The sequence below is a fragment of the Alternaria arborescens genome (assembly GCF_004154835.1).
Source record: "Alternaria arborescens strain FERA 675 chromosome Unknown contig_58, whole genome shotgun sequence".
NCBI classification, from domain to species: domain Eukaryota; kingdom Fungi; phylum Ascomycota; class Dothideomycetes; order Pleosporales; family Pleosporaceae; genus Alternaria; species Alternaria arborescens.
Genome location: NW_021167913.1, coordinates 69,206 through 94,201, shown reverse-complemented (window position 1 = coordinate 94,201; position 24,996 = coordinate 69,206). Strand labels below are relative to the sequence as shown.

The window sequence follows — 24,996 nt, the reverse complement described above, 5'->3', positions numbered from 1 at the left end:
TGGCATCAAAAGCCTCCCCCACACGCAACGACAACAAGTCAGCGACAAGATGGAGTTTGATACATTCCCTGCACGTGAGTATTCTACGCACGCTATCAACCGTACTGCGACTTACGCGCAATAGAACAGTACAGCACCAGCGACGCTACGTCGTTTGCCCACACGTCGGCGCGCTCGCGATGGCCCATTATCATCACCCAAGGCATTGACGACGTGCACCGCTCCCTGCACGACACCAAAGACGAAGCGGCCATCACCGAAGGCAAATGGGTTGTTGCAGAGCTTGCCAAGTTAAAATACGAACTCCAACACGACCGCGAGCTGACCCCGATTCCCCACGACGGCGAGCGCGATGTCGACGCCTACAACAAGGAGTTGGCTGCAAGGGGCAATCCTAAGTGGCACAATGTGCCATGGCTGTACTCGGAGTGCTATCTCTACAGGTATGTCGACCCTTGCCGTCCCATGGCTCATGCTCATGGCCATAGGAAGACGCATCTCGAGCATCTTTAAGCAGACCAAGAATTGGCGGTCGTACGACCTCTTCGCCCGCCAGAAGATGGCCACATTCAAATCCTCCCGTCCCGCCGTTCTCGAACTCGCCGCGCGCTACAAGGACATCGTCACGGAGCTCGAGCAGAAGAAGACAATAAAAGGTGCCGAGACACAGGAGCAGCTCGAGGCCGCCGAGAAGGTCCTCTTCATAGAGATGTGCGAGATCTGCCTCTGGGGCAATGCGACAGATCTGTCGCTCCTGACGAACCTCTCATACGAGGATATCCAGAAGCTGCAAGGATCCGAGGCACGAAAGAACTCTGAGAAGAATATTTTGGTCAACGACCTAGGCAAGGCATTCGAGATACTCACATCAGCTCAGAAAGAGGGCAAGAAAGAGCGCCGCGTCGATATCGTGCTGGACAACGCAGGTTTCGAGCTCTTTGTTGATCTGATCCTCGCCGGCTATCTCATAGCTTCTGGCCTTGCGACAAACGTTGTGTTCCACCCCAAGTCTATCCCTTGGTTCGTCTCAGATGTTCTACCAGCCGACTTCGGCGCTCTTCTCTCCGCATTAGCCGACCCCCAGAGCTTCTACAGTGCGCTCACCGAAGATGAGAAGCACGCTGGAAAGGAAGCTGTGCCATTGTCGGAAGCGGAAAGCGAGGCTTTGCAGTTCCTTTTCCAGCATTGGAGCACTCTGCATGCCGAGGGTCAGCTGATGCTGCGGCCGAACGACTTTTGGACTGCAGGCGGTAGCTATTGGCGGCTTCCCAAGACAGAGCCGGAACTTTATGAAGATCTCAAGGAAAGTGAGCTTGTCATCTTCAAAGGCGATCTGAACTATCGCAAGCTGACTGCTGATGTAAGTGCTCTCGTCTCTGTTGTTCACACTATTTACTGATCAACAATAGGCTGCTTGGCCTGCTACTACGCCGTTTACCGACGCTATCGGGCCCATGGGCCCGGGCTCAGGTCTCCGCGTTCTCGCGCTCCGCACCTGCAAGGCCGACGTCGTGGTCGGGCTCGCTAACGGGGAAGATGAGCGCATAAAAGCTATGGAAGGGGGTGGTGGAGACAGTGGGTCGAGGAAGTGGGCATGGAGTGGCAAGTGGGCTGTCGTTCAGTTCTCGGATGGAAAGGCCTAGACAACACAGCACACCGAACGCCCAGCACTTCATTGGACACGACCAGAGCATAGATGTTAGACGTAGAAATAAAACGAACACAATGAATTATACTACATTTCCGAGCACCTGGCTCGTACCATCTTGGGACTAAACGAATTTCCTAGTAAACACCCCTCCTAATATCAGCGGCGATCTGTTGGAGCTCCTCTACGGTCGGCGGCTGTTTGTTGCCCTTCAAGAGCTTGATTCTGGACAAGTTTTCCATCTCTTTGACCTTTCTTGCAACGATGCCGTCGTTGGATGGTCTTGTTTTAGAGGCACTTCGATGTTGCAGTTGTCCATCTAAGCTGGGTCTGCTGCTAGTAGGTTGCTGGGCTGGCAGTGTCCGTTCTCTATGCAGGACATCCGCACGTATCGTAGGTTTCTCATTGCTTTTCTTGTGCTTTCCATGAACGTGCGTGATATCTGCTTTTGTGGACTGCTGTCCTAAGGCCTTTAAATCTGGTACATGTGAGTCTTCATGTTGAGTTGTGAGCACGGCGGTGACATACCACGAAGCAATTTGTTACCATCAGGCTCACTACCCAGCCACTTCCCCTTCTCTCGCTTAGCCCAAAGCCTTCGCATTCCGTCGATTTCCAGATGGTACTCAAGGCTTCCGCATACAGGGATGCTACTGCACACCGCTACCATGTCCAACGTCATGCTATGTACTTCAGTGTCTACATCACTCTTCACGAGGACAACCTCTAATGTATCCAATGGTTCTCTCGGCTGTGGTGGTGGTGAGTCTCCACGGCATACGAATTCTAATGAGTCAGGACGCTTTGCAGATCGAAAGCTGAGCTTACGACGCAAGATTTTCGGACCAGCTGGGCTTGCTGAGCGAGATCTCTCAGTTTGGGACGTCTGAGATTTGTTCAACCCAGTAATCAGGTTGGTAACTGCGCGTAAAGAATCGACAATGATAGATGTCTCTTCCTGGGCATCCTTCTTCCTCTTGGTCGCACTTCGCACAACCATAGCCTCTGCACTGGGGACTGGAAGTTGGAAGCGGATGTTTAACGCACGAGCAAGAGCACTTCGAACCATTCGAGGAGGCATATTACTTGTCCAGCACCCCCAGTACTTGCTGTTGTCCTTCTCATTGCACGTGTTTGTGCTATCGACCTCGGAAAGATCGATAAGGAAAAGGCTGTCGCGATATAGAATCTCCAGCCCTAGCTCTCGAATTTGCTTGCATACCATCAATGCAGGCTGCATCATGAATGATCGTATGTCAACGGCATTCGGACCGTGACGATGGCGGCGACGCTGCTGGGGCACAACGCGGGACTGGTATGGTGTGATGGAGACGGCCCGTTCTTCGGCGAAAACGTATGACAATATGTGGTCAACTATTGTCGATGGCAGCTGAAGAAAGTTGGGCGTCAACGTTTGCCGGCCGCTGGTAGCCGCTGGCGTAGGTACCAAGTGACTTGTAGCGCTAGTAGATATAGTGTCGGTAAAGGACGTTGCTGTAGAAGAGGCCAGTGTTGATTTTGATGAAGCTGAAGATCGATCCGAGGTGTCCATCGGTGAATCGTCCAGCATTATCATGCACTCTATCGTATGCGCATCCCATTTGTCGTCCGGTATCTGTGAAGCCATCTGTTTGGAACATTGCCGTTGCTGCAGCTCGTACGCTGGTGTTGTACGCGCAATGGGATGGCGTGACGCTTGATTCCTTGGGGGTGGTAAAGGCTTGTTCTGGCCGGGAAACAAGTCCTGCATGTACTTTCTAGAAGTGGCAACTGCTTTGGCATCAACAGCGTAGTTTGCAAAGTCGACGCTGAAACGGGGGTCTGGCAGCCTGAGTGCCAGGATAGAACGAGAGGTACTCTGCTCCATAACGGTGCAGTCTGTGCTGTATATCAAAGTTCATAAGACGTGATAGATAGAACGAAGTAGTGGACGTTGGAACGAACGCAGAAGGGAATTAGAAGAAGAACGAATAGGCGAAAGCCTGCGCCACTACATATGAACGTAACGACAGAGTCAGAGTCCAGCTCTCAAAGGTGAATGATCGACGTGATCACCAAAGAAGCTGGAGAAGACAGGAGCTCCATTCTTATCGCGACCTGGATGACGATTAGGCGGTTTGCCATCTTTTACTCCCATGTATGGACCCTTGGCTAGCAGATTCAAAAGTTGTCACGCAAACGGGCCGGGTACAAGTACGATGTACCATCATGTCCTTAATCTTTGGACGCGAATCAAGCCTGGTTGATAATCGCTTGCTATTGGTCAAGGGCCACCACGTTCGACAAACACTCCTAAAGCCACCAGGATAGATACGGCGCGGATTTGATAATTGTCATTGATATAGCTTCATCGCGTGGCTAACACCAGGGATTATTACTCGTACGGAATGAGAGGTGAAGGAGCGGGAAGGGCCTCAGGCCTCATCCGAGACTCAGAATGTTCGAGCGTCAATGCAGAACGAAAAAATGAAACTTGACGTGCCAGGTTCGGCAGATCGACATCGCTTGGGACTCACCTTATAGTGGGGACGATGCGCGAACGCGACCGTGTGCAGGCAAACGTTTGCTGCTTCAGTAGGTGGGGTGAGGCTGTCGAGAACGAAGAAGCGACATGTCGCGTTTCATGCTCAGGGCATGGACGCATCCCATGCAAACGGCCGGTTAAAACCGTTGCCGAGACATATCAAATACGCAAGGACATGACATATAGGAGGATTGATCGCGGCCTGATCTTACGCGATATATGTGGAAAACGGTCGCCCACGCTCTATCACCATGGCCCTTCTTCGACATCCTGCAGGCAGGACAAGACCTGGAGGCCACGCACGCCGAATTGAGTTAGTGGTTGTAATACCAAGCCCCCGTTGTTTTCGACATTATCCGTCAGACCCCACCTTTGCGTCAGACCTATGCACTCGCTCGCCTGGCCGACATTTCCAATTCAAGTCACATCTTCCCGTGTCGATGTAGCGAGATACAGCTCCTTGCCAGGGCAGTGCTACAGAGCATCGCCTTATCTCACGGCCCCACACGCCACGATCTTGGAAGCGCGCCTGATGTACCTGAATGCACACGACGGCGCATTGCTTCCAAACATAATATGTGGTCTTTGCAATCCGGCTTGAAACCAGGAACGATACTCCAGCTCCTCAGCTCCTGCCTGTGTGAGGGCGAGGAGGCTCTTCGTAGATAACGCGCGCAAGTCACGCACAGATCGGATATGCACGGCAACGTGAGATACGCAAATCTCCTGTGAGGCTCTAGTACATGTGGAGAGCTCGCCGTCGGATACGCCAAGTTCGAGGTCAAGGTTAAATGAACGATTAAGAATTTCCCCTCTGCATCGGCATGGCCGCCTTCTATCGTACATGCAGCAGTGGACCAGGACTTGGCTAGGGTACTCGACGAATCACCCCAGCCCCCCATAAGTCAATACCTGTTTAGGTGCTGACTTTGACTATATGACTCCTTTTGCGCATGTCGACCAGTCCTTCGAATTAGGAAAGATTCTGCAATATGAGCAACGTCACACCGAATATAACGCCTATATGCTCAATTGCAGCGCAGATCTTCGTGCAGCAATGCAGCAACGCAGCAAATGTCTACCACCTGATCGCCGATGACAGATTCGATTGGCAGTTTCCCATGCTCGTACCCATGGCAAGCTATTCCATAATGGTGATCCTGTCTTTATCAGAGTTGCAGAATGTCTCACTCCTCCGTAAGAGGGAGGAAATTGCCTCAACAAACGAATCACCTAGTTACCTCTAACCAGTTTCAAAACACGAATCCTTATCTGGGAACTACTCATTTCGGTCAACCATGCTGCACATACAATACGCCGTATATTTTGATGATAAAGTAGGTATAAAGAATCGTACATCATGATGTATGATGGGGCCAATTGTTTCGATTTCATGTTCTCATGCCGGTATGCGCCGACCTACGATTCCTGATCCGGAAGACTACTTGCTCTCCAAAGCGATGTCTCGAATTAACTTGCGCACCTCGTCGTCATCCAGCTGTTCGACGCCTAACAGCTTGTTGTCGTCCAACTGCTTCCAGCGCAGGGCAGGCACGGTACCCGCAGACCATCGGATCATATCGCCGATGACACCAAGGTCAACTTTGCCAGCCATCATAGACTCAGTCGCGTCCTCCAACTTTTGGTTCATATCTTGCTCTGTCTCCTCCCACCCATCTCTACCTAAGACCTCTTTCGCAAGCTCTACCATCTGCTTCTGACTCTTGATAACGCTAGAGATATACAAACAGCGGTTTTCCGTCTCTTTTGCCTTTTGGAGTGCATTTGCAACTGCTGTACCGACCGAAGAAAGCATTGTCCAGGGAAACGGAAGCATGCCATCGTTAATGTATTCGACCTTCTTGCTTCGAATGTCAACGTTGATGAAGCCGGTTCGGATGTTCCAATCTAAGAAAGCCCCATTCGATATAGCACTCCATGTGAGCTTTCTCTCAGCAGCCAATTCCTTGACTCGCCGAAGAGCTTGGTTTTTTCCATGGTGCACGAGCGGCGAGCGAGCTACAGGATCTTCAGGATCGACACTGAATTCGCTGAGGATGATACGGTATACCCGGGCGGAAGCAGCAGCTTCGACAATTCGCCCTGGAAGGGTTGGATCGGGCCCGGATGTTGCATCCACGATGGCATGTTGACCACGTAGGGCCTCGGTTATCTCTGCGATAGAGTCGGTGTTGACAACCTTGACTGACACACCCGATGGGAATGCTCTACCCCCCTTGCGAGCAATGACAGTAATATTGAAACCGGCTTCAAGAAGGCTAGTCAATATGGGCGATCCTACATTACCGGTCGCCTGTGTCATGTTAGTCGATTATGCCTAGGTCTTTTGAAAATATCCTTACTCCTGTGAGTGCAACGTTGGTGATTGTCTTTGACATGGTTCTTCTTTTTAGGCTGACAAAGGTCTTGGTGGTGTGCAGGCGTTGTATTGTTACGGTAAGGTTGAAGATGGCGAAGTTGAACTTAGTGCATAGATTGTGACGGTCGTTATATAGACGATGTCTATCTCGCATTGTACGCAGTCGACCTACTTAACCAGACGTCCACATTTTGTCCGTCTTGCAAAGCATGCTGCAAGAGGCTAAGTATCCTTAATCAGCACCTAGACAGCCCTAACCTACCATCCAGGTAATACGAGGTTGAGATCGGTACGCTAGTCACCCAACGGGCCGGCATGCTTAACTATACATCCGCTCCGACTCGCCTCGTGTTTGTCTGACAAAGCACCTTGGCCTAGCAACTCCTGTCTCTAGTGATGCCATCGACTGCAAGGAGAGCGGGGCTGAACACTTAGCTTACAATTGCGGGGCTTCTCTTACGGCAGCAGATGATAGTCCCCGAAACCTTCGTTAGGTAAACGCCGACTAGATGGATTTGAACACCGACACACGCAAAGTTACTAGTGTACGATAAGACAACATAAGAATCTTCGCTCGGCCGAGCAATCAGGAATTATATAAAACCTTTACCTCGGCCGTCCATTCTGTAAAGAATAGTAAAGCGTTTTTGGGATCGAATTCGTCCGAATAAACAGAATAGTGGTTGCAGATTGTAATTCTGGCAACTTGCACCCACCAGCCTCATTTCGGACGTCGAGGGCCGAGGAAGCAACTTAGAAACAGTGGAAAATGAAGTAAGCACTGAGCCGTTGATGCTACTGTACGGTACTGACTAGCACAGGGACTCTCTCAGCTCAGGCGGTGAGAGCCCGTATTATGACTTGGGTGAATATGAACGTGAAATCCATACAACATCGCAGGAAGCGCAAACGTGGTTCAATCGTGGCCTTGTGTGGTGCTACTCGTTCAACCACGAAGCGGCTACGCAATGTTTCGAGACGGCAGCTGTACATGATCCCAATTGCGCAATGGCGTATTGGGGAATTGCATTTGCTGTAGGTCCCAACTACAACAAGTCTTGGCGAATGTTCACACCGGACGATCGTCGCAGCTCCCTGGAAAAGATACTCGGTGCCTTGGCATGCGCAAGGAAAGTACAGGTCGATGTCCCACCCAAGGAAAGAGCACTCATTACTGCACTCACCGCTCGCTTTCCGTGCAGTAATACTGCCATTCCAGCTGATTTATCGCAATTCGACTATGCATACGCAGAAGCTATGCGCCCGGTCTACGAAGCTTACAAAGAAGATCTCGATGTGATGACTCTGTTCGCTGACGCCATCATGTGTACTCGTCCGCGTCAGCTCTGGGACCTCAAGACTGGGAAAACGACAGGGACAGATATAGATGAGGCAAGAGCCGCATTAGAAAAGGGACTAGCATACACTGACGGACAAAATCATCCTGGCCTGTGCCATTTGTACATCCACATGATGGAGATGTCGCCCTTTCCCGAACTGGCTCTGAACGCAGCCGACAGTCTGCGACGGATGGTACCAGATGGTTCCCACATGCAGCACATGGCGACACACATCGACACTGCTTGTGGCGACTACCGTCGGGCTGTTGATTCCAATTTCAACGCTATGCTTGCAGACGACAAATACTTCGCACGCGGAGATACAGCGTCTCTGATGTACACTGCCTATCGAGCACATAATTGCCATGCCATGGCTTATGCTGCCATGATGTCTGGCCGCTCTGGTGATGCACACTATGCCGCCAGGCGGCTGTCTGAGATCTTGACTCTGGATTTTATGTCGATCGAGACACCAAGCATGGTCGATTGGACTGAATGGCAATTAGTGACATTGCCTCACGTAATGGTTCGTTTTGGCCAATGGGAAGAGATCATTAAACTTCCGATGCCAGCAAACCCACAGCTTCTTTGCGTATCGACAGCGACAGTACATTATGCAAAAGGAATCGCCTACGCTGTGCTTGGGCGCATCAAAGAGGCTTGCCACGCAAGAGATGCCTTCGAAAAGGCCCGTCAGGCTGTACCTGCATATCGAATGTACGGTTATTCTCCAGCAGATGCAGTCCTTGCAGTAGCCTCAGCAATGCTTGAAGGCGAGCTGGAGTATCGTAAGGGCAACTTTTCAAAAGCGTTTGCCGTTCTACGCCGTGGCATTGAGATGGAGGATGGTCTTGCCTACGCTGACCCGCCACTCTGGATGCAACCCGTTCGCCACGCTTTAAGTGCACTACTCCTCGAACAAGGACAGTCTGAGGAGGCGGAAAGGCTCTACTCAGAAGACCTGGGCTTGAGTGACACTTCTTCCCGTCGCGTGGCACGTGTCAACAATATATGGGGTCTGCATGGCCTTCATGAATGTTTCATGCTGAATGGCAAACTACAACAAGCCCAGGGTATCCGCCTTCAGCGCGACATCGCTATGGCTTATGCCGACATTTCTGTTAAAGCTTCGTGTTTCTGTCGAGTGAAGGCTATGGAAGTGAAGAACGCCTGTCATTCCACCTAAATAAACATCATATCAGACAATGTAATGTTAAACACGAAACTCCCTTTACTCGTTAACTGTAGCCGAGACAAAAAGGCAACGCAACACGAGACCTTCCATATATCCTTGAATTATTTAGGCCTTCTGGATTTTTCACTTATGGCCCATAATAGAATAAGAAGAGGACACGATATCTCCCCCGCAGTCCCCAAGAAGCTTTCATCTGATTTTCAGCCATCCAATCTCCTCTACAGTAGATGGTCGACCTAACGCGCTGTTACGCTGTGGAAATCGCCCAAAACGACGTAGTAAACTCTTCTTACCCTCGCTGATACCCTCCATGGTCTCTCTAAACTTTTTGAAGCTATCTCTTCTCTTGAGAAGCACAGCATGGTATTGTGCAAAGGGACCTTCCCATCCTTTTACAGCTTTTTCTAGTAGCATCTCATGATCATGCTACATCTCTGAATGAGCTTCTTTCAGCTTTTTGTGTACCTCTAAATTCTCTGAGTGTTCCATTGGCATGTAGAACCAAAATCTATAGGCCAACCGGAAACAAACTCGTTTTTCCTTTGATAAATCAAGTTCGAGTGCCTGGGAAGCAACCTCGAACGCTAACTTGCCAAAGAGCGTAAACACCACCAGAGCTTTCGCGCTGCGGAAGCAATTCCGTGGGATTTGGTCCAAGAGGATGATTAGACTGATCCAATGCAAAGGCGATGAAGGCTTTGCTGCGGTCAGGATATCAGCAACACTTGGTTGCATCGTTTGGATCAGCTCGAGCTGCGCACCAAACTTGCCACCAACCTATCGTGAGCTAGCATCCATAATCGATGAACATCGTATCAGGTGTAATACATACAAACATTCCCAGTCGTATGCGTCGCTTTGCAAAAACCATGGTGCTGCGTCTTCGATGCTGGGGATGATGACATGTTCGGCTTCGAGATGACGGAACCAGAAGTTTGAGATATCGTCAAGGAAAGCGTGTGAGAAGACTCCGTCGAGGGTGGCTTGCGTCATGATTGCTGATCGGGGCCAAAAAGACTGAGGATATTCCAGCGTCAGATAGATGTCCTCAGCTCAAAGATGCTAGAGTTTCTCCAAGGTCTATGCTGTACGTAGCACGTCTCCCGTTGTGTGACGTGTCATGCCAAGTTGTGATCTCATTGTCAGAAAGCTGACGTCGTCCGTCACTGCGAGAGTCGTCCGTAGCAAATACACCCACGGTCAGCCATCAGAGCTAGATCGGGATGTTGGTTGCGGGATCAAGTAGTTTGTATTCATAATCGGCCCGGTTATCGGCATGCACAAAGCAAAGCTCGTTCCGTTCCGCTCTACAACAGCAAATTGTACTGTTTGGTTTTGAGTGATGACGATAATCGTACAAGGTTTCACATATCCGGGCGTTACCGCAGCTGGGCTGGCACGTAGTCTTCGTAAGCATACGTTTTAGGGCGTCATAAAACTCAACGTTGTGTAGATACGGCACAGTTCGTAAAGTTTGCTGCAAGCGCATCGATCACACTTTGCATGGATCAACAAATTACTTAGCCCTGTTCGTTTGTAATAACGATCAGAGCTCTGCGTAATCCTTAGTAAAATCTTATGGGGCCAAAGACGAAAAGAGTTCGCCAAGTTGGAGTAGGTGAGAGAATGACACGACAACGCATATAGGGAGCTGAGATCCAAACTAGACATGCGTTCACCTTATTGCGACTTTCAAATATACTTCTATACACCTGTTGATATTTCGCAATCTCTTCATAGATCATTTGATTGTACATTGTTTGGGGTATCACTCTTTCCGCCAGGAAGCTTACATCAAGATGTCAACCGCTCTGATTCTATCGACCCTGATAGTCATATCCTTGACCTTCAGCTCGGTAGCTTTGAGCCTTCGCCAGCATGAGGTTCCTGACGACCTCATGGAGCGCGGCTTGAATGCCATAGGCATCGATGCGAATACTACTAGAGTGAGAAACGTGAGAATATCCGGCTCTCAATTTCGCACCAAGTCCATGATAACCACGATAGCTTTGGATGGAATGGATTCAACAGTTGTTCCATATGGTAATCAGACAATCACATACTCCTATGGAGAAGGCGGCTTGAAACAACGCATTGATAGATTTGCTGGTTTGGGAAGTACGTAATTCCTCGCGATATACTTAATTCATACACTGATACTATGTCCTAGCCCTTTGGGTGTTCGCACGACCAGCGCTTGAGCCTATGGACTACTCCGTGGTAGTGCAAGATGGCGAGGATGGATCCGCTGCCGTAATCAGGGGTAGTTATTCTCTGTTCGAGCCGTCAGGTGCTCCTGAAGGCTACTTAGACGGCAAGTCGACTTAAACGATACCTGTCTTTTGACCTGACGATCATCAGGATACCTCGCGGCGTACATGATTACTGACAGCCACAAGTGGGATCCTCTTTTAGTTAGTAAGATCTCGGCTGGTCAGTTCACTCTTAGTTCCGAAACAGTTGAAGGTGATTTGCTTCTTCCAGCAGGTTGGTGATCCCTCCTAGCGCATATCAAACTTACATTGACTTGCTTCTAGTCTTCGATCTGTCCCTGAACATATCAGTCCTCTTCGATCCTGACACTTACCTGCCCTTCGCTATCCGCACATACGAGGATCATCCCTTCTTCGGCCCTTCTACGAATGATTTGCGAGTGTACGACTATATCCGTGTCGATGGACTGATGATACCCCGTCATTTCAAGATCATATACAATAATAAGCGCCTGATTACCGACTTTCTTGCGGATGAGGTATCCGTCAACTCTGACGTCGAACCATCATTCTTTAACGTCTCGGCAGAACGTGGAAATCTAAACATCCCCGTTGTCGATCCTGCGCTCACTGCCTATATCGGAGAGAAGTACGCAAATTACCTATGGTTTGGTCGATTCAACTTCACAGCTATGGATTTCGACGCACAACAACCCTACACAGATATGCCAGGGGTGTGGGTGATCCGAATGCCTGGCGTCGCAAGTTATCGACAGATACTGCTCGAGACCGACAACTATGTTGTTGTTCTAGATGCTCCAAGTGAACAGGCGCTGGTCCTACTGGAATGGGTTAGGATCAATATTGGAAAGCCAGTGTCACAAATCTGGGTAAGTAGACCCAGATCATTGGGCTACAAACCATGTCTTCTCATCATTTCTGACTCCGGGCAGCCTACACACCATCATCATGATCACGCCCTAGGTGTTCCAAGCTTTGTCGAGATAGGAGCCGAGGTTGTCATTCCTAAGATGGCTCAGTCATACTATGCCAATATTCCTGGAGCTAAGTTCGCAACCTATGAGTACGTAAGGTTTGTAGATGTTTGTGGACGAAGCGCTAACATATCGCAGACGCGGTGCGCCTTACATTGTTCAGACAAGCGATTACAGGGCTACATTCATCCACGTTGAGGGTAGCATTCATGCTCAAGACCATAGTGTCGCCGTGATCATGCCTGCCTGCCCCACCAATGACAGCACTGTTCTAGTGTTCGATGCCGATCATGTAGTTCAGGCGCAGCTGATGGCAACTCACAACGACCACAACGAGCTCAGCCAGCTTGTTAATGCCATGGCAAAGCATCGTGTTGCCAAGTCAGCGTTGTGAGTTTCCGACGCGCCTTTCGTTCAGACAGTCACTTACTTCTTGAGCGTAGGCTTGTCCCTGTTCATGGTGAGCTGTCGAACATGACTACGATTTATAACAGCATGGGATATGTATTCCCCGAGTACAAGCCACTGGATTTTGAGTACCTGAGTAATAATTGCACAGCCTGATAGGCTCAGATGAAGGGCTGACCTTGTCACCCTCCCTGCAATACAGCCTTTGTTACTAGTGCCAGCTCTTTCGCAAGAATCGGACTTCTACTAATGCGTGTCGATGGATGGATTACGCGGAGGTTGGTTGTTGGTTGGGGAGTTAAACTCACTATCGGGTCACTGTACATAATCCGTGATATCCGTAGTTATAATCTCAGCGTCCCTGCACTGTGTTGTGCTGTGTTGTGCCATGCGCCAAATCAAGAGGACTTGCAGAAGCTTTCTTCGGTGCTTCGTGCGACATTTGAGCCCACGCCTTCGACGACAATCCTCAGAAAGTCGTTGGTGGGTTGCATAGGCTACAGACGAGGCGGGGAAATGTTGGGCGCCTAGTCACACTTTACCGCAACCAGCATCCCGTCCGCACTAGTCCTACACGCATCTACATCTCATTGGTGTGTCATAATCTGGAGGTTATGCATCCAGAACTATTTTGATAACAATTATGTCAGGAAGATGGCGAAGCTTCCTATCTCAACCCTGGAAGAAGCTCATCCAATGATAGACTCGTGATCGCTGGCGATTCATGTGAAAGTCAGAAAGCGAGTACGTTCACATATAAAAGGGCATATCCGTATGATGTAATCTCTCGTCTGGCTCATCGTCTTTCACATATCTCGACATGGCCGATATCCTGCATAAATCAGTGCTTGATATGTACTCCATGAAGGGAAAAGTGACCGTGGTCACCGGTAAGCTGTCATTCAACAAATGCCATACTCAAAATTCCTCAAGCCACTGATACAGATGTAGGTGGCGCTCGTGGCATCGGATTGGGACTCGCTGAAGCCGTTGCTGAGTTGGGCAGTGATGTCGCATTGCTTGACCTTTCTGCTCGACCGTCTGAGGGTCTAAAAGCTCTCGAAGAGAAGACTGGTACAATGTGGATGTATTATGAGACGGACGTAACAGACCGGGAAAGCCTGAAAGGGGCCATGAATGCTGTAGTGCGCACACTTGGGCGTATCGATAATTGGTATGTACGCATGTAAAAGATTATTGGCCTTCCAGTCACTGACGCTATACAGTATCTGTGCTGCAGGCATTGCGGCTGACAGGCCATTTTTTGAACATGGATGGGATCAATGCCAGAAGATTCTGAACGTGAACGTAACTATGATTGTCCTTCAGACAGCTATGCAGAGTCCCAAAGTTGACAATACACAGGTTATGGGAACGTTCTTTGCTGCGCAAATAGCCGCCGAACTCATACGCGCCCATGGTGAAGGTGGCTCTATCCTTTTCTTGTCCTCGCAAACAGCGCACAGCACGACACCCAGAGAGCACACAAGCATGTACGGCGCCTCCAAAGCTGCAGTGAAGTCGCTTGCTATGCATCTGGGTGTTGAGCTTGCACCGTACAAGATCCGAGTCAACAGTCTCTCCCCAGGATATATCGAGACGGAGATGGGCCGTGCAGCAGCCGAGGCAAATCCAGCAATGAAAGATGTGTTTGAGAAGGCGCCACCGTTGGGAAGACGTGGACAGGTGAGTGATCTGATTGGTCCTGCAATGTGGCTACTGAGCGATGCGGGCGCCTGGACCACAGCTACGGACGTTTTAATAACTGGAGGATTGCATGGTGGTAGCATGCATCTCAAAGTATGAGCGCTGAGAGACAAGCTGCCAAATGTTAGATTGCTCCTCGATGAAGGATTGCAAATCATATCAAGATGTCGTCTTATCCCCATCTCCTTGATCTCTAGTCCTCTTTTCTGTCGTTCGACCTTTTGCTCACGTGAGTCAACTCTTCAGCTACATCGTTCTCGATCCTCTGCGATCTCTGGTCCAACTGTGGGCTTGTTCAGTAAATCGTTGTCAAGAGCGATGCGATACTTACCCAATGAACAGCTGCAGTCGCAGCGAAGAAAGCGAAAACGACCACGATCATTGTGATATAACCCTTCTTCCAATAAGGTGCGTCGCTTGCTGGGTAAAGCACAATGCCCCAAAACGTGTACAAGATCGACTGCACCATACTCATGATGTAAAGAATGACCGATCGAGCTGCGTCGTCACCACCGCGCTGAGATATAACGCTAGCCCACCCATATAGAATAGGGTTTACAATGTATGAGGTACCGGCCAAGTAGAATGCGAAGAATGTTCCAGCAGTGGAAAGACTGGGTATGAGCAAGAGAATTGCGACGAGTAGCTGCAAAAGTCCAGCTAGTATGACCATCGGTATGCGGCGATTGGTCATGTCAATAACATAGCCTGCCCCGATATTGGAGACAATGGAGACTGCTTGGATACCTAGCGGGTAGGTCGTCGTGGCATGCGAAGGAAACTTTTCAATGTTCTCTTTCATCCATAGCAGAAAAAGGCCTTGTAGAACAATGGCTTCCAGTGCACAGGCTACCGCAGAGTAAAGAGTGAATATGTAGACATCTGGTTTTGCAAAGAGCCGTTTGGCGAGGGACCTGAGGCTGATGTCATGACTCCAGTCTTTCTTTGGTGGCAAGCGGTCAACTGCTAGCTGTATCTCCTCTTTGCTGAGATATGGAGCGTTGGTAGATTCTGGCAGATTGGGAAAGAACATGAGTCCAAAGATACCGAAGGGAATACCCATAGCGCCGTCTTACACTTCTTAGTGGTGTCGCATGATCTTGAGGTTGATACTCACTGATTATAAACACCCATTGCCACCCTTTCAGAGAGGTCTGACCATGCAGACTCTCATTCATCGCTGTCATCATCACCCCAGCAAACATGCTACCTATCTGTCCAATGGCTGTGAAGATGGCCGTTCGTTTGGCGATTTCTAGAGGTTTGTACCAACTACCGAGTATGTAAATAGTGCCACTGTAGAGGCTCGACTCAAAAAAGCCTTGGAAAAACCGAACCACACATAGCTGTGTATAGGTCTTACAGGCCGCAGAGCTCATCGTCAGGCCAGACCATACTAACAATGTGAATGGCAACCAGAAACGCGGCGCAAGTTTCTGGATGATCAAAGCATGGGGTATTTGCCCTACACAGCTACCTGCAGTGAACATGGAAAGCAAGATGCTGTATTGATTCCCCTCAAGTCGAAGATCCTCTTTCAGCCCAGATACATAGGCATTTGCGAAAGCACTGCGATCGAGGTAGTTGAAGAAGTATGCAGCGCAGCAATACACCTAGTATACTATTAGTTGCCACTATGTATAATTGCATGTTCTTCCAACCAGTATGAAGCAATCTGCTGTTGGTTAGATTTCTGACATCGGGAACGGTAAAGCCCTCGTCTGACGCACCGAGTTTGCGAACAAGTCGCTTTTCGAGATCTGCCATGTTTTTGAGACGTGTGTAACCAGTCAAAATACGATAAGAGCGAAGCATGCCCGCTGCATCCTCATGGTTTCGTTCAGGGACGAGGCGAAGTGGAGCGGTCCAAAGCGATAGGACCTTGGTGGCCGCTAGCGAGCCAATGACGTTGTAGCTTTTGTTAAGCAGCAGAAAGATTCCGCCATTGCTGGCATAATTTTGGTGTGCACGCGCAGTCTATGGATGGTGCAATCCGACCATGTCCGCCTGAAGCAGATGGGTTTACCATGGTGGGGGCTGATGAGCTTGGTCTATAGCTTACGTCCACGGGTCATCAAAACGCCGAGACTCAACGAAGGCAATGCATCGATAAGCGAAGCTGACAAGCGCAACATGAAGTAGCATTGGAAACGTTCAAGCAATATTTACTTTTAGCCTCGCGATACCGATCGCGACATGGCCACTTCGGTGCACACTGTCTCCCCTACCGGGCCGCACACCTGCACCGTTGTCTTCCTTCATGGACGTGGCAGTGACGGTGGCATTTTCTGCGCAAAGCTTTTCGAAAGCCAAGAAAGTTCAGGAAAATTCTTTGTCGACATATTTCCTGGCATTAAATGGGTGTTTCCTAGCGCAGCAGAACTCTATGATAAGAGTGAAGACGAGTTCCAATGGTTCGACATGTCATCAGTTCAGCGGCCACAGGATAACAGCGAGATACAAACACCGGGATTGTGGCGAAGCGTCGTGCAGGTTCTTCAAATCATCACAGAAGAGGCGGATATCGTGGGAAACCAAAAGCTAATACTAGCGGGTATGAGTCAGGGATGTGCTACTGGTATCTTTGCTCTGCTGGCCTCTGGGTTGCGGGTCGGGGGGTTTGTAGGGCTGAGTGGATGGCTGCCGCTGGCAGAGGAGGTACGGCGCGTCGTGAATGTGCCTGGTCGAGAGCAAGATGTGTTGAAGATGCCAGTGCTGTTACAGCACTGCAAAGACGACGACGTTGTACCCTTTAAACATGGAAATGATCTTAGGAAACTGCTTGAAGAGATAGGCATGTGTGTCAGATGGGAGTGCTTCGAGCAGGGCGGGCACTGGCTCAATGAGCCTCAAGGTATGGACGGCCTCGTGGAGTTCATCCAATCGGTGTTAAGAACTACATCAGGCAGGGAGAGAACACAGCACTGAGATTCTGTGATTGGCAGCGACATCCAGTGTCAATCTCTCATTACCCTCATCAACAACCTAGGCCTCTACAGCAAAGTTTTACCAGCCCTCAAGGCCTCGAGATCTGCCATGGTAAACCGGACGTACCGATTCTCGCCTGGTTTCATCCACATGACTACATCATTACCACCTCCCACAACCTTGGTGCCAAACTTATCGATCTCCATGCCTTCTTCACGCAAAGGCGCCTTGTTCTGCTTCTGGTTGTCTGTGTTGCTCGCTTCCTTCACTAGACGTAAGAATAGCGGTACCGCGTATCTCGGTAGTTTGCTTCTGGAGTAATCCAGCAAAGCTTTCCAATCAAATGTGTCGGGACTAACGCCATCAGCCAGCCGTAAGGCTACGCAGCCCGCGCGACCATCATGCCTAGGGACTAGGGTTCCATATACGATAGCTTCGCCTACACCGGGATATTTTCCGAGAACCTCTGCTACCTCGGCCGTTGACACGTTTTCGCTCTTCCACCTGAAGGTGTCACCTAGTCGATCGAGGAAGTACCAGCGCCCATCGTCGTCCCGTCTAAGTGCATCGCCAGATCGATAATACAAATCACCCTTCTGGAACACGTCCCTTTCGAATTTTTTAGCTGTAGCTTTCGGGTTGTTGTGATATCCAGCAAATGCTTGTTCATTCGGTACCGCGACTAGGATCTCTCCACCTTCATTGTACGAGTTGCGCTTCACGAATCCAGTTTTAGGGTCTCGTAGAAGCTCGCCAGTTTCCGGGTCAATGGGCACGGGTACGTAGATGTTGTTGAGAGCTCGCCTGATGATAGCGCCGTGTTGAGCAACAGTTGTCGCTGTAAATGGCCCTTTACTATGAACCACCATAGCCAGAACGCCCTCGGTGGAATTGAAGAATTCGATGACTTCTGGGACGTTGAACCGCTCCTTGAACCTGTTCCACACGTCCGGACGCATACCATTGCCGTACATGGCGCGTAGTCGATGGTCTCGTTCTCTCGGATGTGGTGGTGCCATGAGCAGATACCGCGCTGCTTCGCCGACATAGACGAAAACAGTGGATCGAGAGTCGTGGATATCATCCCAGAAAGTGCTCACTGAAAACTTCCGTCCTATTGCCACGCTCATTCCAGCAGTCAACGCGCCCATTACCGCTAGGCCCCCCGTACCATGAAACAATGGCATGCAACAATACCATCGATCTCCGTCCGGTCCTGCTTTTTGGTCGAACGTAAGGTTTTGCGGATTTCCTCGTTCGTGATAACGGTTTACCATGAACTTTCCTGCTTTTGGCAATCCTGTCGTTCCCGATGTGTACAGGAGGCATGTCGGATCGGTACCAACGACATTCTCTCTGTACTCATCACCTGGCACTTGAGTACTGCCCTGATATACCTTGCTTGTCAACTCTTCATCGACCTTGAAAGCCGTTACACCCATCTCCTCCACTGTTACCCTCACGCCTTCGAACCTCTCCATACACCCCTCTTCCTCGTCAACAAGCACAATCTTTACACCCGCGACTTTAAGGCAATGCACCAAACCCTCTCCCTTGAGGTTGTAGTTCAGATGAGCAGGTGCACACCCGATACAAAAGAGACCGAGCCAGATGACCATGAAGTCTGCGCTGTTCATCATATAAGTAGCGACCATATCTCCCGGTTTCACGCCTTGTGACAAAAAGAAGTTTCCCCATTGGACGGCGCGATCGTGAACTTGTTGCCAGGTGTAAGTTCTGTCGCGGGACCAGATACATTGATTGTTACTGTAAACTGGGACATGCGGAGCAAAGGAGTACCACAGGGATTGCCGTTTAGTCCTTACTGTATTGATTTAGCTTCGAGAAGGGACATTACGTATGCCATACGATCAAGTATAGCTGATGGAGGATGATACATACCTAGTTCCTCATAGTAGCCAGCCGCTCTCTTCTTGAACCTCAGTGCCCTCAGATCCTGTCCAATGTGGTATTTGCCGTTGACGTATGCTGCTAGCCCGGAAATAGCTGCCACAGATGCAGCGGCCGCCGTTGCATCCATGTTTGCTTGAGTAGAATCTTCTTTTTTTTTTCTGTTCTCAGTAGGATGCAAGGTTGCAGTGAGAGCGCAGAACAGGAAGAGAGAAGCTACAGGTTAAGGAGAAAGTTCAATGTTTGGCTATGATCTTCACAATTGCCCGTCGTCGGTCCTACTGCTGAGCATGGAGCTAATGAGATGCCGAGGTTCGAGTCAGTACTGTGGATACAGCTTGACGCCACGACGCGTAGTGAGTGCGGGGTGACCTAGCGCGTCGGACAATTGATTGTACGTCGGTTACATGTCTTTGGGTAATTATTTGCGAGACTTGGAGCGAGGCTTCCAGAGGGCGAGCTTGTTCTACATGAGCTTGTTGGAGTGGTTTTCGACGGCGACAAGAGGGCATATTGCCGATCATGACTTCGACAGCGTCAGACCGAGCTATCCTTGCATGGCAGCGCACTGAAAGAGGTCCTTTCTCAAGCGGGAAAGCGCATATGCTCACGTATGAGTTTCTTGATATTATGATACAATTGCAGCGCATGGTTTTCAGCGAAGAATGCGTCCTTGCTGTATCTTCCACATGTATCCTGACTGGCTACTGTCGTTATCCTACTTGACCGTCTTCTTCTCCTTCTTGTTGATGGTTTCCGTTCCAGGGGGAACTTTCAGCCCTCCAAATACCAATGCACAGACTCCAACCATGCCGGCAGCTCCGGTTGCATATGCTGTTTCGCGGCCCGTCCACCAGTACAAAGTGCAGAAGATGAGAGGTCCTAGAGAACGACCGATTTGACCTGGCTCACGTCAGCAGACAGTTTGAGTGGCGCGATACTTTGACTTACCGAAGCTTCGATGATTGCCCAGCTTATTGCCTCGCTCATCGGCGTTCGCCTCAAAAGACGAGAGACTGTTGAGACCAGTGACGACAGTCGCGCTCGTTACCGCAAGAAGTGCGGCCGCTCCATACAGTGCGCCCTGTGTCTGAACCCTTCCAAGCATAAGAAACGCGATTGTACAGCTGACCACTCCCATCTGAACCACCTTCAGAGGGTGCATCCGCCGCACTACCGACCCTTGTAGTAGGGAAGCAACCAGGCCAATAAAACCAAGTAATCGACCAGAGTCCTTCGCCTGATAAGAGAAGAGATCGTAAGTCATAAACGGGAGCGAGAATTCCATGCCGCTGAAGAAGAGGATAAAAGTAAAATGTGTCGCGTTGAGTAGATAATGCGAGTTCGTTCGGACACGAGGTTTCGGTGCTTCACTGCTTTTGTCATGTCCGTTTGCTGTGCCGTTCTGAGCCTTGTTCGTCGAAGGTAGCGTCTCCGGGAGACTGGTGTACAGGTAGATGGTCTCCGAGATGATCAGGAATAAAGAGAAGCCTGCTGCCATGGCAAATGGGTTCTTGTCCATGACCTGCAATGTGGACAGGTATGCGCCCAACGCCGGGCCGAACGTGAAGGCGATGCTGAAGCACACGCCGACAAGGGCCATGGTGGCGCCTCTCTGGCTGTCGTCGCTAATGTCGGTCGCAATAGCCATTGCAAGCTGCACATTGCCCTCGCTCAGGCCTCCCACAACGCGACTGGCAAGGAACGTCCGGAAATCGGTCGCTGCAACCCACAGCGCTACGCTGAAGATATTGCCCACCATAGACCACAGGAGCGCTGTGCGCCTGCCATATTTGTCTGAGAGCGTCCCGATGAAGGGCGAAGCGATAGCCTGGCACAGAGAGAACAGCGATCCGAGTGCGCCGCCGAGCAGGACTATGTCGTAGCGGGAGTTGATAGGTTTCGCGAAAGAATTCTTGTATGCATTGAGACAAGCGAGAATCTTGGAAAGGATGGTGTTGGGATCTCCCGTCTCATGGTTGCGGTAGAATTCGATAAGTTTGGGAAACAGCGGAAGGATGAAGGTGAAGGATATCTGCATGTAAGGGGTGGTCAGCCCACGCGAGCGGTTACACGCGACGGAGGATGACGTACCAAGTCTAGCAGCAGCGAAATGAACAGCACTTTCAAGACCCTCTTTCGCAGAGTCGCAGACACCGGTGTCGTTTCGGATCCCATGTTGAAGATGTGCGATGGTTATCCAGCCCAGTCGCAAGAGCCCCGAAGTAGCGAATGGAGATGTGGACACAAGTAATCGGCGGCAGCTGTCTGGTTAAAAGCAGCGCAGCGATCGGATGGAGGGGGCAAGGTCTAGGTCAGCTCGGACTGCAAGCCCTCATCTAATGATTGACTAGAAATAGAACAGGTTGCGAGTTATAGTCATTGGTGGCAAGCGCCGAAGTGTATTCGGGTCATGACGAGGTTTGGCCGTTCGCCTGTGGCTCCGTTTGTGAAACAGGCGCGAGCGCGAGGTGGAACATGTGGGCACGAACCACATACATGAAACAACACAAGGAAGTATATGAGGCGACTAAGGCACTGAAGCCCACATGTTCAAGAGTCATTGTGTGGGCATGTCGTGAATAGGAGAAATGGCTTTTGCGAGTGTACGATGGCCTGAGTAGGTGCCCTGGGCGGGAAGCTCAAGTTGAGAAGCCGAGGCAATGTGTAGCTTCATGTCGATCATCAATCCGCAGCATCACCCGACTACGCCAATAGCTTGGTTGTAAACGGGGAGTCTCCCGACATTCCAAATGGTCTACGGAGAAGCTCGTTGTCTTGATTCAGATCACCAACGCGACGACGTATCCCCAAAGCATACGCTGTGATTCATACTATTGGATTACCAACGGAGATCACCGCAAGCACCCTAAGGTACTCCCTACACCCACCGCCTAAGCGGAACGAGCCTCTTCACAGTCGGGGTAGTCTCAACCAGATTCCCTTTAGTCCCGAATCCACCATGGGCGACCAACAAACAAATCGGCAAAAGGCAATGGCGGCCGTACATGCAATGTTCGAAAAGTACAAGTTGCTTGCAGCCCGCAGGCCCAAGAACCATGTCGTATGAAACTACTCAGTTCAATGGAAGAACTGTCATTGATCATGTCTAGGACTTTGACCGAGAAGTCATGTTGAATCTGGAGCTCGTGGATGCAAGCCTCGATGGTACAGTTACTTATGAACTCGTCATTGGGCCCAACTTTTCGAACTTGAACAGTAGGTGCTGTTCCTCGGGTACTATGACAACTTGGAACTGAAGTGCAGTAGATGTTATGCATGGAGGCGCCGCCGGTGTTATATTCGACATGTCCACGACGACGGCTCTTTGTCCTCTTGCTCGGCCTGGGTTCTGGGAATTCATGGGCGGCGTAACTCGTTCTCTCAACATCTCCTATCTTAAGGCGGTGCCCATCAACACCAGGGTGCGACTCAACAGCAGAGTGGTAAGTGTGGGCAAGCAGATGGCTATGATCCGAGGCGACATGACCAGCCTGGATGGCAAGACAACATACTGCACAGTGGAGCACCATAAAGTGAATGCGCCTGTGGTCAAAGAGCATCTAGATGTAAGAACAGCGTGGGATGAAGAATTCGCGAGGGAATGGAAAGCGAAGGGCATGAAAGAAGTGAAGAGCAAAATATGATGAAGTTGCCCAGGCCCAACGCCGAGACATGCATTCTGGATATTTGATTCATCATGACTATGGCCAAAAGCGGTATTGCGAAGCATTGGCCTACTTCCTCTTGTTGAACTTCTTGGACTCTGCACTGGGTCAGTATCTCTCGCAAGATGCGTCTCCAAGACATGGGTCTTACCGGCGGCGGTCCTCTTCTTCTTGGGCGCACCCTTTCCTCTCGACTTTGCAACGTTGAGATGCTCCAACCAGTCTTCCTCCTCTTCGTCGATAATCTGGTGTTCGGGGTACAGGCTGCGCAACTGGCTGATGGTTCCTATCCGCGGTGGGTAGTAGGATGCGACGGCGGGGCCCTTGAGGCGCTGGTGGAGGATGCGCGATCCTAGACGAAGGCGTTCGGGGTTGTATGTGGTGTTGAAGACCTTGCATTGAACCTAATCCAGTCAGTCCGCCGAGCACAATGCCCCTGGAGCAGGCATCACCTACCCTCATCAGGTCCAACACCCGCTGCCGTGGTACTGCCATGGTGAATGCGATGCTGGACTGCAGCGTTGCGGCGAATCTGAAATGTCGCGGAGGTGCCCTTGGCGCTCGCGACTAGCGCGGCTGAAGATGTCACCAACGCTCACCAATCGAGACTGCGACCAAAACCACACCCATAGCTTAATTGCTCAACTTCACCATGGCATCGCAGAAACGTGGCGGGGGCTTCAATCACTATGGTCGCGACCAAAATCACAAGAAGCACCAGCCTCAGCATCGCAATGGCGCAGGCTACAACACTAACCCATCGGCGCCTGAGCTGTCTTCGAAAGACATGCAGACGGGCCTGGTAGCTCTGTTGGACAGGTTTGTCGCCGATGAAACTACCATGGGTGCAGACAAAGACATGCTCCACCATGCGCACCAACTGCGCCGACTGCTCTGCGCCCGAAACGATTCAGCCTCTGCCAAAGCGAAGCGCGAGCTTGACCAAAAGAGGCCTGACAAGGCAGTCAAGGTCGCCATACCCGATTACGTCGAGCGAAAAGTACGAGTCGCCCAAGATCTGCCTCCCCTACCGCCCATCAATGAACCCCATCTCCACGAAGCCGTTTTCACTCATCGCTCCGCCATCTTCGATCCCAGCATTCCAGGCTCAACGCTCGGCGAGGACCTCAGTCTAGACTACGAACGACTCGAACTACTAGGCGACGCCTATATCGAACTCATCGCCTCCCGCGCCCTCTACAACCGCTTCCCACATGTCGACGTGCCAGAGCTATGCATGTGGCGCGAACGACTAGTCGAGAATGTGACCCTGGGCAAGTTCTCCAACGCCTACGGCTTTCCAGACCGACTGAAGCACCGCGCTGTGTGGGACAAGAACTCCAAGCAATACCAGAAGGTAGTCGCCGACATCGTCGAAGCCTATGTTGCAGCCGTCGTGCTATCAGACCCAGAGAACGGATTCGAGGCCGCCGAAGCATGGCTTACTGAGCTCTGGGCACCACAACTCCTAGGCTTCAGGGAGAAGATTATCGAGAACCCTCAGGCTAGAGACGAGCTGAACAAGCTTGTGCTCGGCAAAGGCGTCAAGCTCCTTACCAAAGAGGAGAGGCCTATGACATACGACTCCAACAGCGTGCAGTGCTACCATATCGGCATCTACCTTACTGGGTGGGGCTACAAGGATGAATGGCTCGGGAGCGGCGATGGCCAGAACAAAGTGCAAGCCGGTGTTGCCGCGGCTGCCGATGCCCTGAAGCGGAACGGTCCGGTCTTGCAGGACGCTGTACGGCAAAAGAATGAGCTGAGAGCGGCACGGCTGAAAGAGCAAGAGGAGAAGGAAAATGCTGCAGGGGGCACTGAGCAGCAAGCGACCCTCAATCCCAAAGAGTCAAATGGTAAAGCAGAAGTGTCAGACGGACAGGGTAACAGTGAAAAGAAGCGGAAAAAGGAAGAAGACGATACCTTACACGAGAAGAAGAAGCACAAGAAAGAAAAGAAGGAGAAAAAGCGCACAGCCGCAACTGATGATGACAGTTCCTAGATCGCATCCACGAATGTCCTTGAGCAGAGCCTTGCTAAGGAGATCAATTCTTTTAGGTGACCCGAGAGAAGTTTCAA

At 50.6% G+C, this 24,996-nt stretch overlaps 13 protein-coding genes across 13 annotated transcripts; 7 read left to right on the top strand and 6 right to left on the bottom strand.

Annotated features, from left to right (window-relative positions):
* Window positions 1-49: 49 nt before the first annotated feature.
* AA0111_g11830 (Protein-glutamate O-methyltransferase) lies at window positions 50-1,643 on the top strand (the record flags this gene model as incomplete). The annotated part of the gene is made up of 4 exons (XM_028645740.1): window positions 50-74; window positions 125-443; window positions 493-1,360; window positions 1,410-1,643. The coding sequence occupies 4 exons, from the start codon at window positions 50-52 to the stop codon at window positions 1,641-1,643; spliced, it is 1,446 nt and encodes a 481-aa protein (XP_028500609.1).
* Window positions 1,644-1,785: 142 nt separating this feature from the next.
* AA0111_g11829 (hypothetical protein) lies at window positions 1,786-3,515 on the bottom strand (the record flags this gene model as incomplete). Its single annotated transcript, XM_028645738.1, has 2 exons — window positions 1,786-2,126; window positions 2,177-3,515. 2 exons carry the CDS (start codon window positions 3,513-3,515, stop codon window positions 1,786-1,788), a joined length of 1,680 nt encoding a protein of 559 aa, XP_028500579.1.
* Window positions 3,516-5,613: 2,098 nt separating this feature from the next.
* AA0111_g11828 (hypothetical protein) lies at window positions 5,614-6,571 on the bottom strand (the record flags this gene model as incomplete). Its single annotated transcript, XM_028645737.1, has 2 exons — window positions 5,614-6,486; window positions 6,536-6,571. The coding sequence occupies 2 exons, from the start codon at window positions 6,569-6,571 to the stop codon at window positions 5,614-5,616; spliced, it is 909 nt and encodes a 302-aa protein (XP_028500580.1).
* A 750-nt stretch (window positions 6,572-7,321) lies between these two features.
* AA0111_g11827 (hypothetical protein) lies at window positions 7,322-9,078 on the top strand (the record flags this gene model as incomplete). Its single annotated transcript, XM_028645736.1, has 2 exons — window positions 7,322-7,326; window positions 7,374-9,078. The coding sequence occupies 2 exons, from the start codon at window positions 7,322-7,324 to the stop codon at window positions 9,076-9,078; spliced, it is 1,710 nt and encodes a 569-aa protein (XP_028500585.1).
* A 1,808-nt stretch (window positions 9,079-10,886) lies between these two features.
* Window positions 10,887-12,859, top strand: AA0111_g11826 (hypothetical protein; the record flags this gene model as incomplete). Its single annotated transcript, XM_028645735.1, has 7 exons — window positions 10,887-11,205; window positions 11,258-11,401; window positions 11,449-11,574; window positions 11,625-12,190; window positions 12,254-12,384; window positions 12,434-12,685; window positions 12,739-12,859. 7 exons carry the CDS (start codon window positions 10,887-10,889, stop codon window positions 12,857-12,859), a joined length of 1,659 nt encoding a protein of 552 aa, XP_028500614.1.
* A 664-nt stretch (window positions 12,860-13,523) lies between these two features.
* AA0111_g11825 (hypothetical protein) lies at window positions 13,524-14,509 on the top strand (the record flags this gene model as incomplete). Its single annotated transcript, XM_028645734.1, has 3 exons — window positions 13,524-13,593; window positions 13,655-13,877; window positions 13,930-14,509. The coding sequence occupies 3 exons, from the start codon at window positions 13,524-13,526 to the stop codon at window positions 14,507-14,509; spliced, it is 873 nt and encodes a 290-aa protein (XP_028500586.1).
* Window positions 14,510-14,603: 94 nt separating this feature from the next.
* Window positions 14,604-16,177, bottom strand: AA0111_g11824 (hypothetical protein; the record flags this gene model as incomplete). Its single annotated transcript, XM_028645733.1, has 5 exons — window positions 14,604-14,693; window positions 14,742-15,481; window positions 15,528-16,023; window positions 16,072-16,085; window positions 16,141-16,177. The coding sequence occupies 5 exons, from the start codon at window positions 16,175-16,177 to the stop codon at window positions 14,604-14,606; spliced, it is 1,377 nt and encodes a 458-aa protein (XP_028500587.1).
* A 429-nt stretch (window positions 16,178-16,606) lies between these two features.
* On the top strand, window positions 16,607-17,338 carry AA0111_g11823 (hypothetical protein; the record flags this gene model as incomplete). Its single annotated transcript, XM_028645732.1, has 1 exon — window positions 16,607-17,338. The coding sequence occupies one exon, from the start codon at window positions 16,607-16,609 to the stop codon at window positions 17,336-17,338; it is 732 nt and encodes a 243-aa protein (XP_028500581.1).
* A 65-nt stretch (window positions 17,339-17,403) lies between these two features.
* Window positions 17,404-19,379, bottom strand: AA0111_g11822 (Isopenicillin N epimerase component 1; the record flags this gene model as incomplete). Its single annotated transcript, XM_028645731.1, has 2 exons — window positions 17,404-19,163; window positions 19,241-19,379. The coding sequence occupies 2 exons, from the start codon at window positions 19,377-19,379 to the stop codon at window positions 17,404-17,406; spliced, it is 1,899 nt and encodes a 632-aa protein (XP_028500582.1).
* Window positions 19,380-19,967: 588 nt separating this feature from the next.
* AA0111_g11821 (hypothetical protein) lies at window positions 19,968-21,427 on the bottom strand (the record flags this gene model as incomplete). Its single annotated transcript, XM_028645730.1, has 3 exons — window positions 19,968-20,152; window positions 20,201-21,284; window positions 21,344-21,427. 3 exons carry the CDS (start codon window positions 21,425-21,427, stop codon window positions 19,968-19,970), a joined length of 1,353 nt encoding a protein of 450 aa, XP_028500583.1.
* A 784-nt stretch (window positions 21,428-22,211) lies between these two features.
* AA0111_g11820 (hypothetical protein) lies at window positions 22,212-22,896 on the top strand (the record flags this gene model as incomplete). The annotated part of the gene is made up of 3 exons (XM_028645729.1): window positions 22,212-22,313; window positions 22,363-22,468; window positions 22,520-22,896. 3 exons carry the CDS (start codon window positions 22,212-22,214, stop codon window positions 22,894-22,896), a joined length of 585 nt encoding a protein of 194 aa, XP_028500584.1.
* Window positions 22,897-22,986: 90 nt separating this feature from the next.
* On the bottom strand, window positions 22,987-23,412 carry AA0111_g11819 (hypothetical protein; the record flags this gene model as incomplete). The annotated part of the gene is made up of 3 exons (XM_028645727.1): window positions 22,987-23,015; window positions 23,069-23,321; window positions 23,374-23,412. The coding sequence occupies 3 exons, from the start codon at window positions 23,410-23,412 to the stop codon at window positions 22,987-22,989; spliced, it is 321 nt and encodes a 106-aa protein (XP_028500608.1).
* A 157-nt stretch (window positions 23,413-23,569) lies between these two features.
* Window positions 23,570-24,919, top strand: AA0111_g11818 (hypothetical protein; the record flags this gene model as incomplete). The annotated part of the gene is made up of 1 exon (XM_028645726.1): window positions 23,570-24,919. One exon carries the CDS (start codon window positions 23,570-23,572, stop codon window positions 24,917-24,919), a length of 1,350 nt encoding a protein of 449 aa, XP_028500607.1.
* Between the last annotated feature and the right edge of the window lie 77 nt (window positions 24,920-24,996).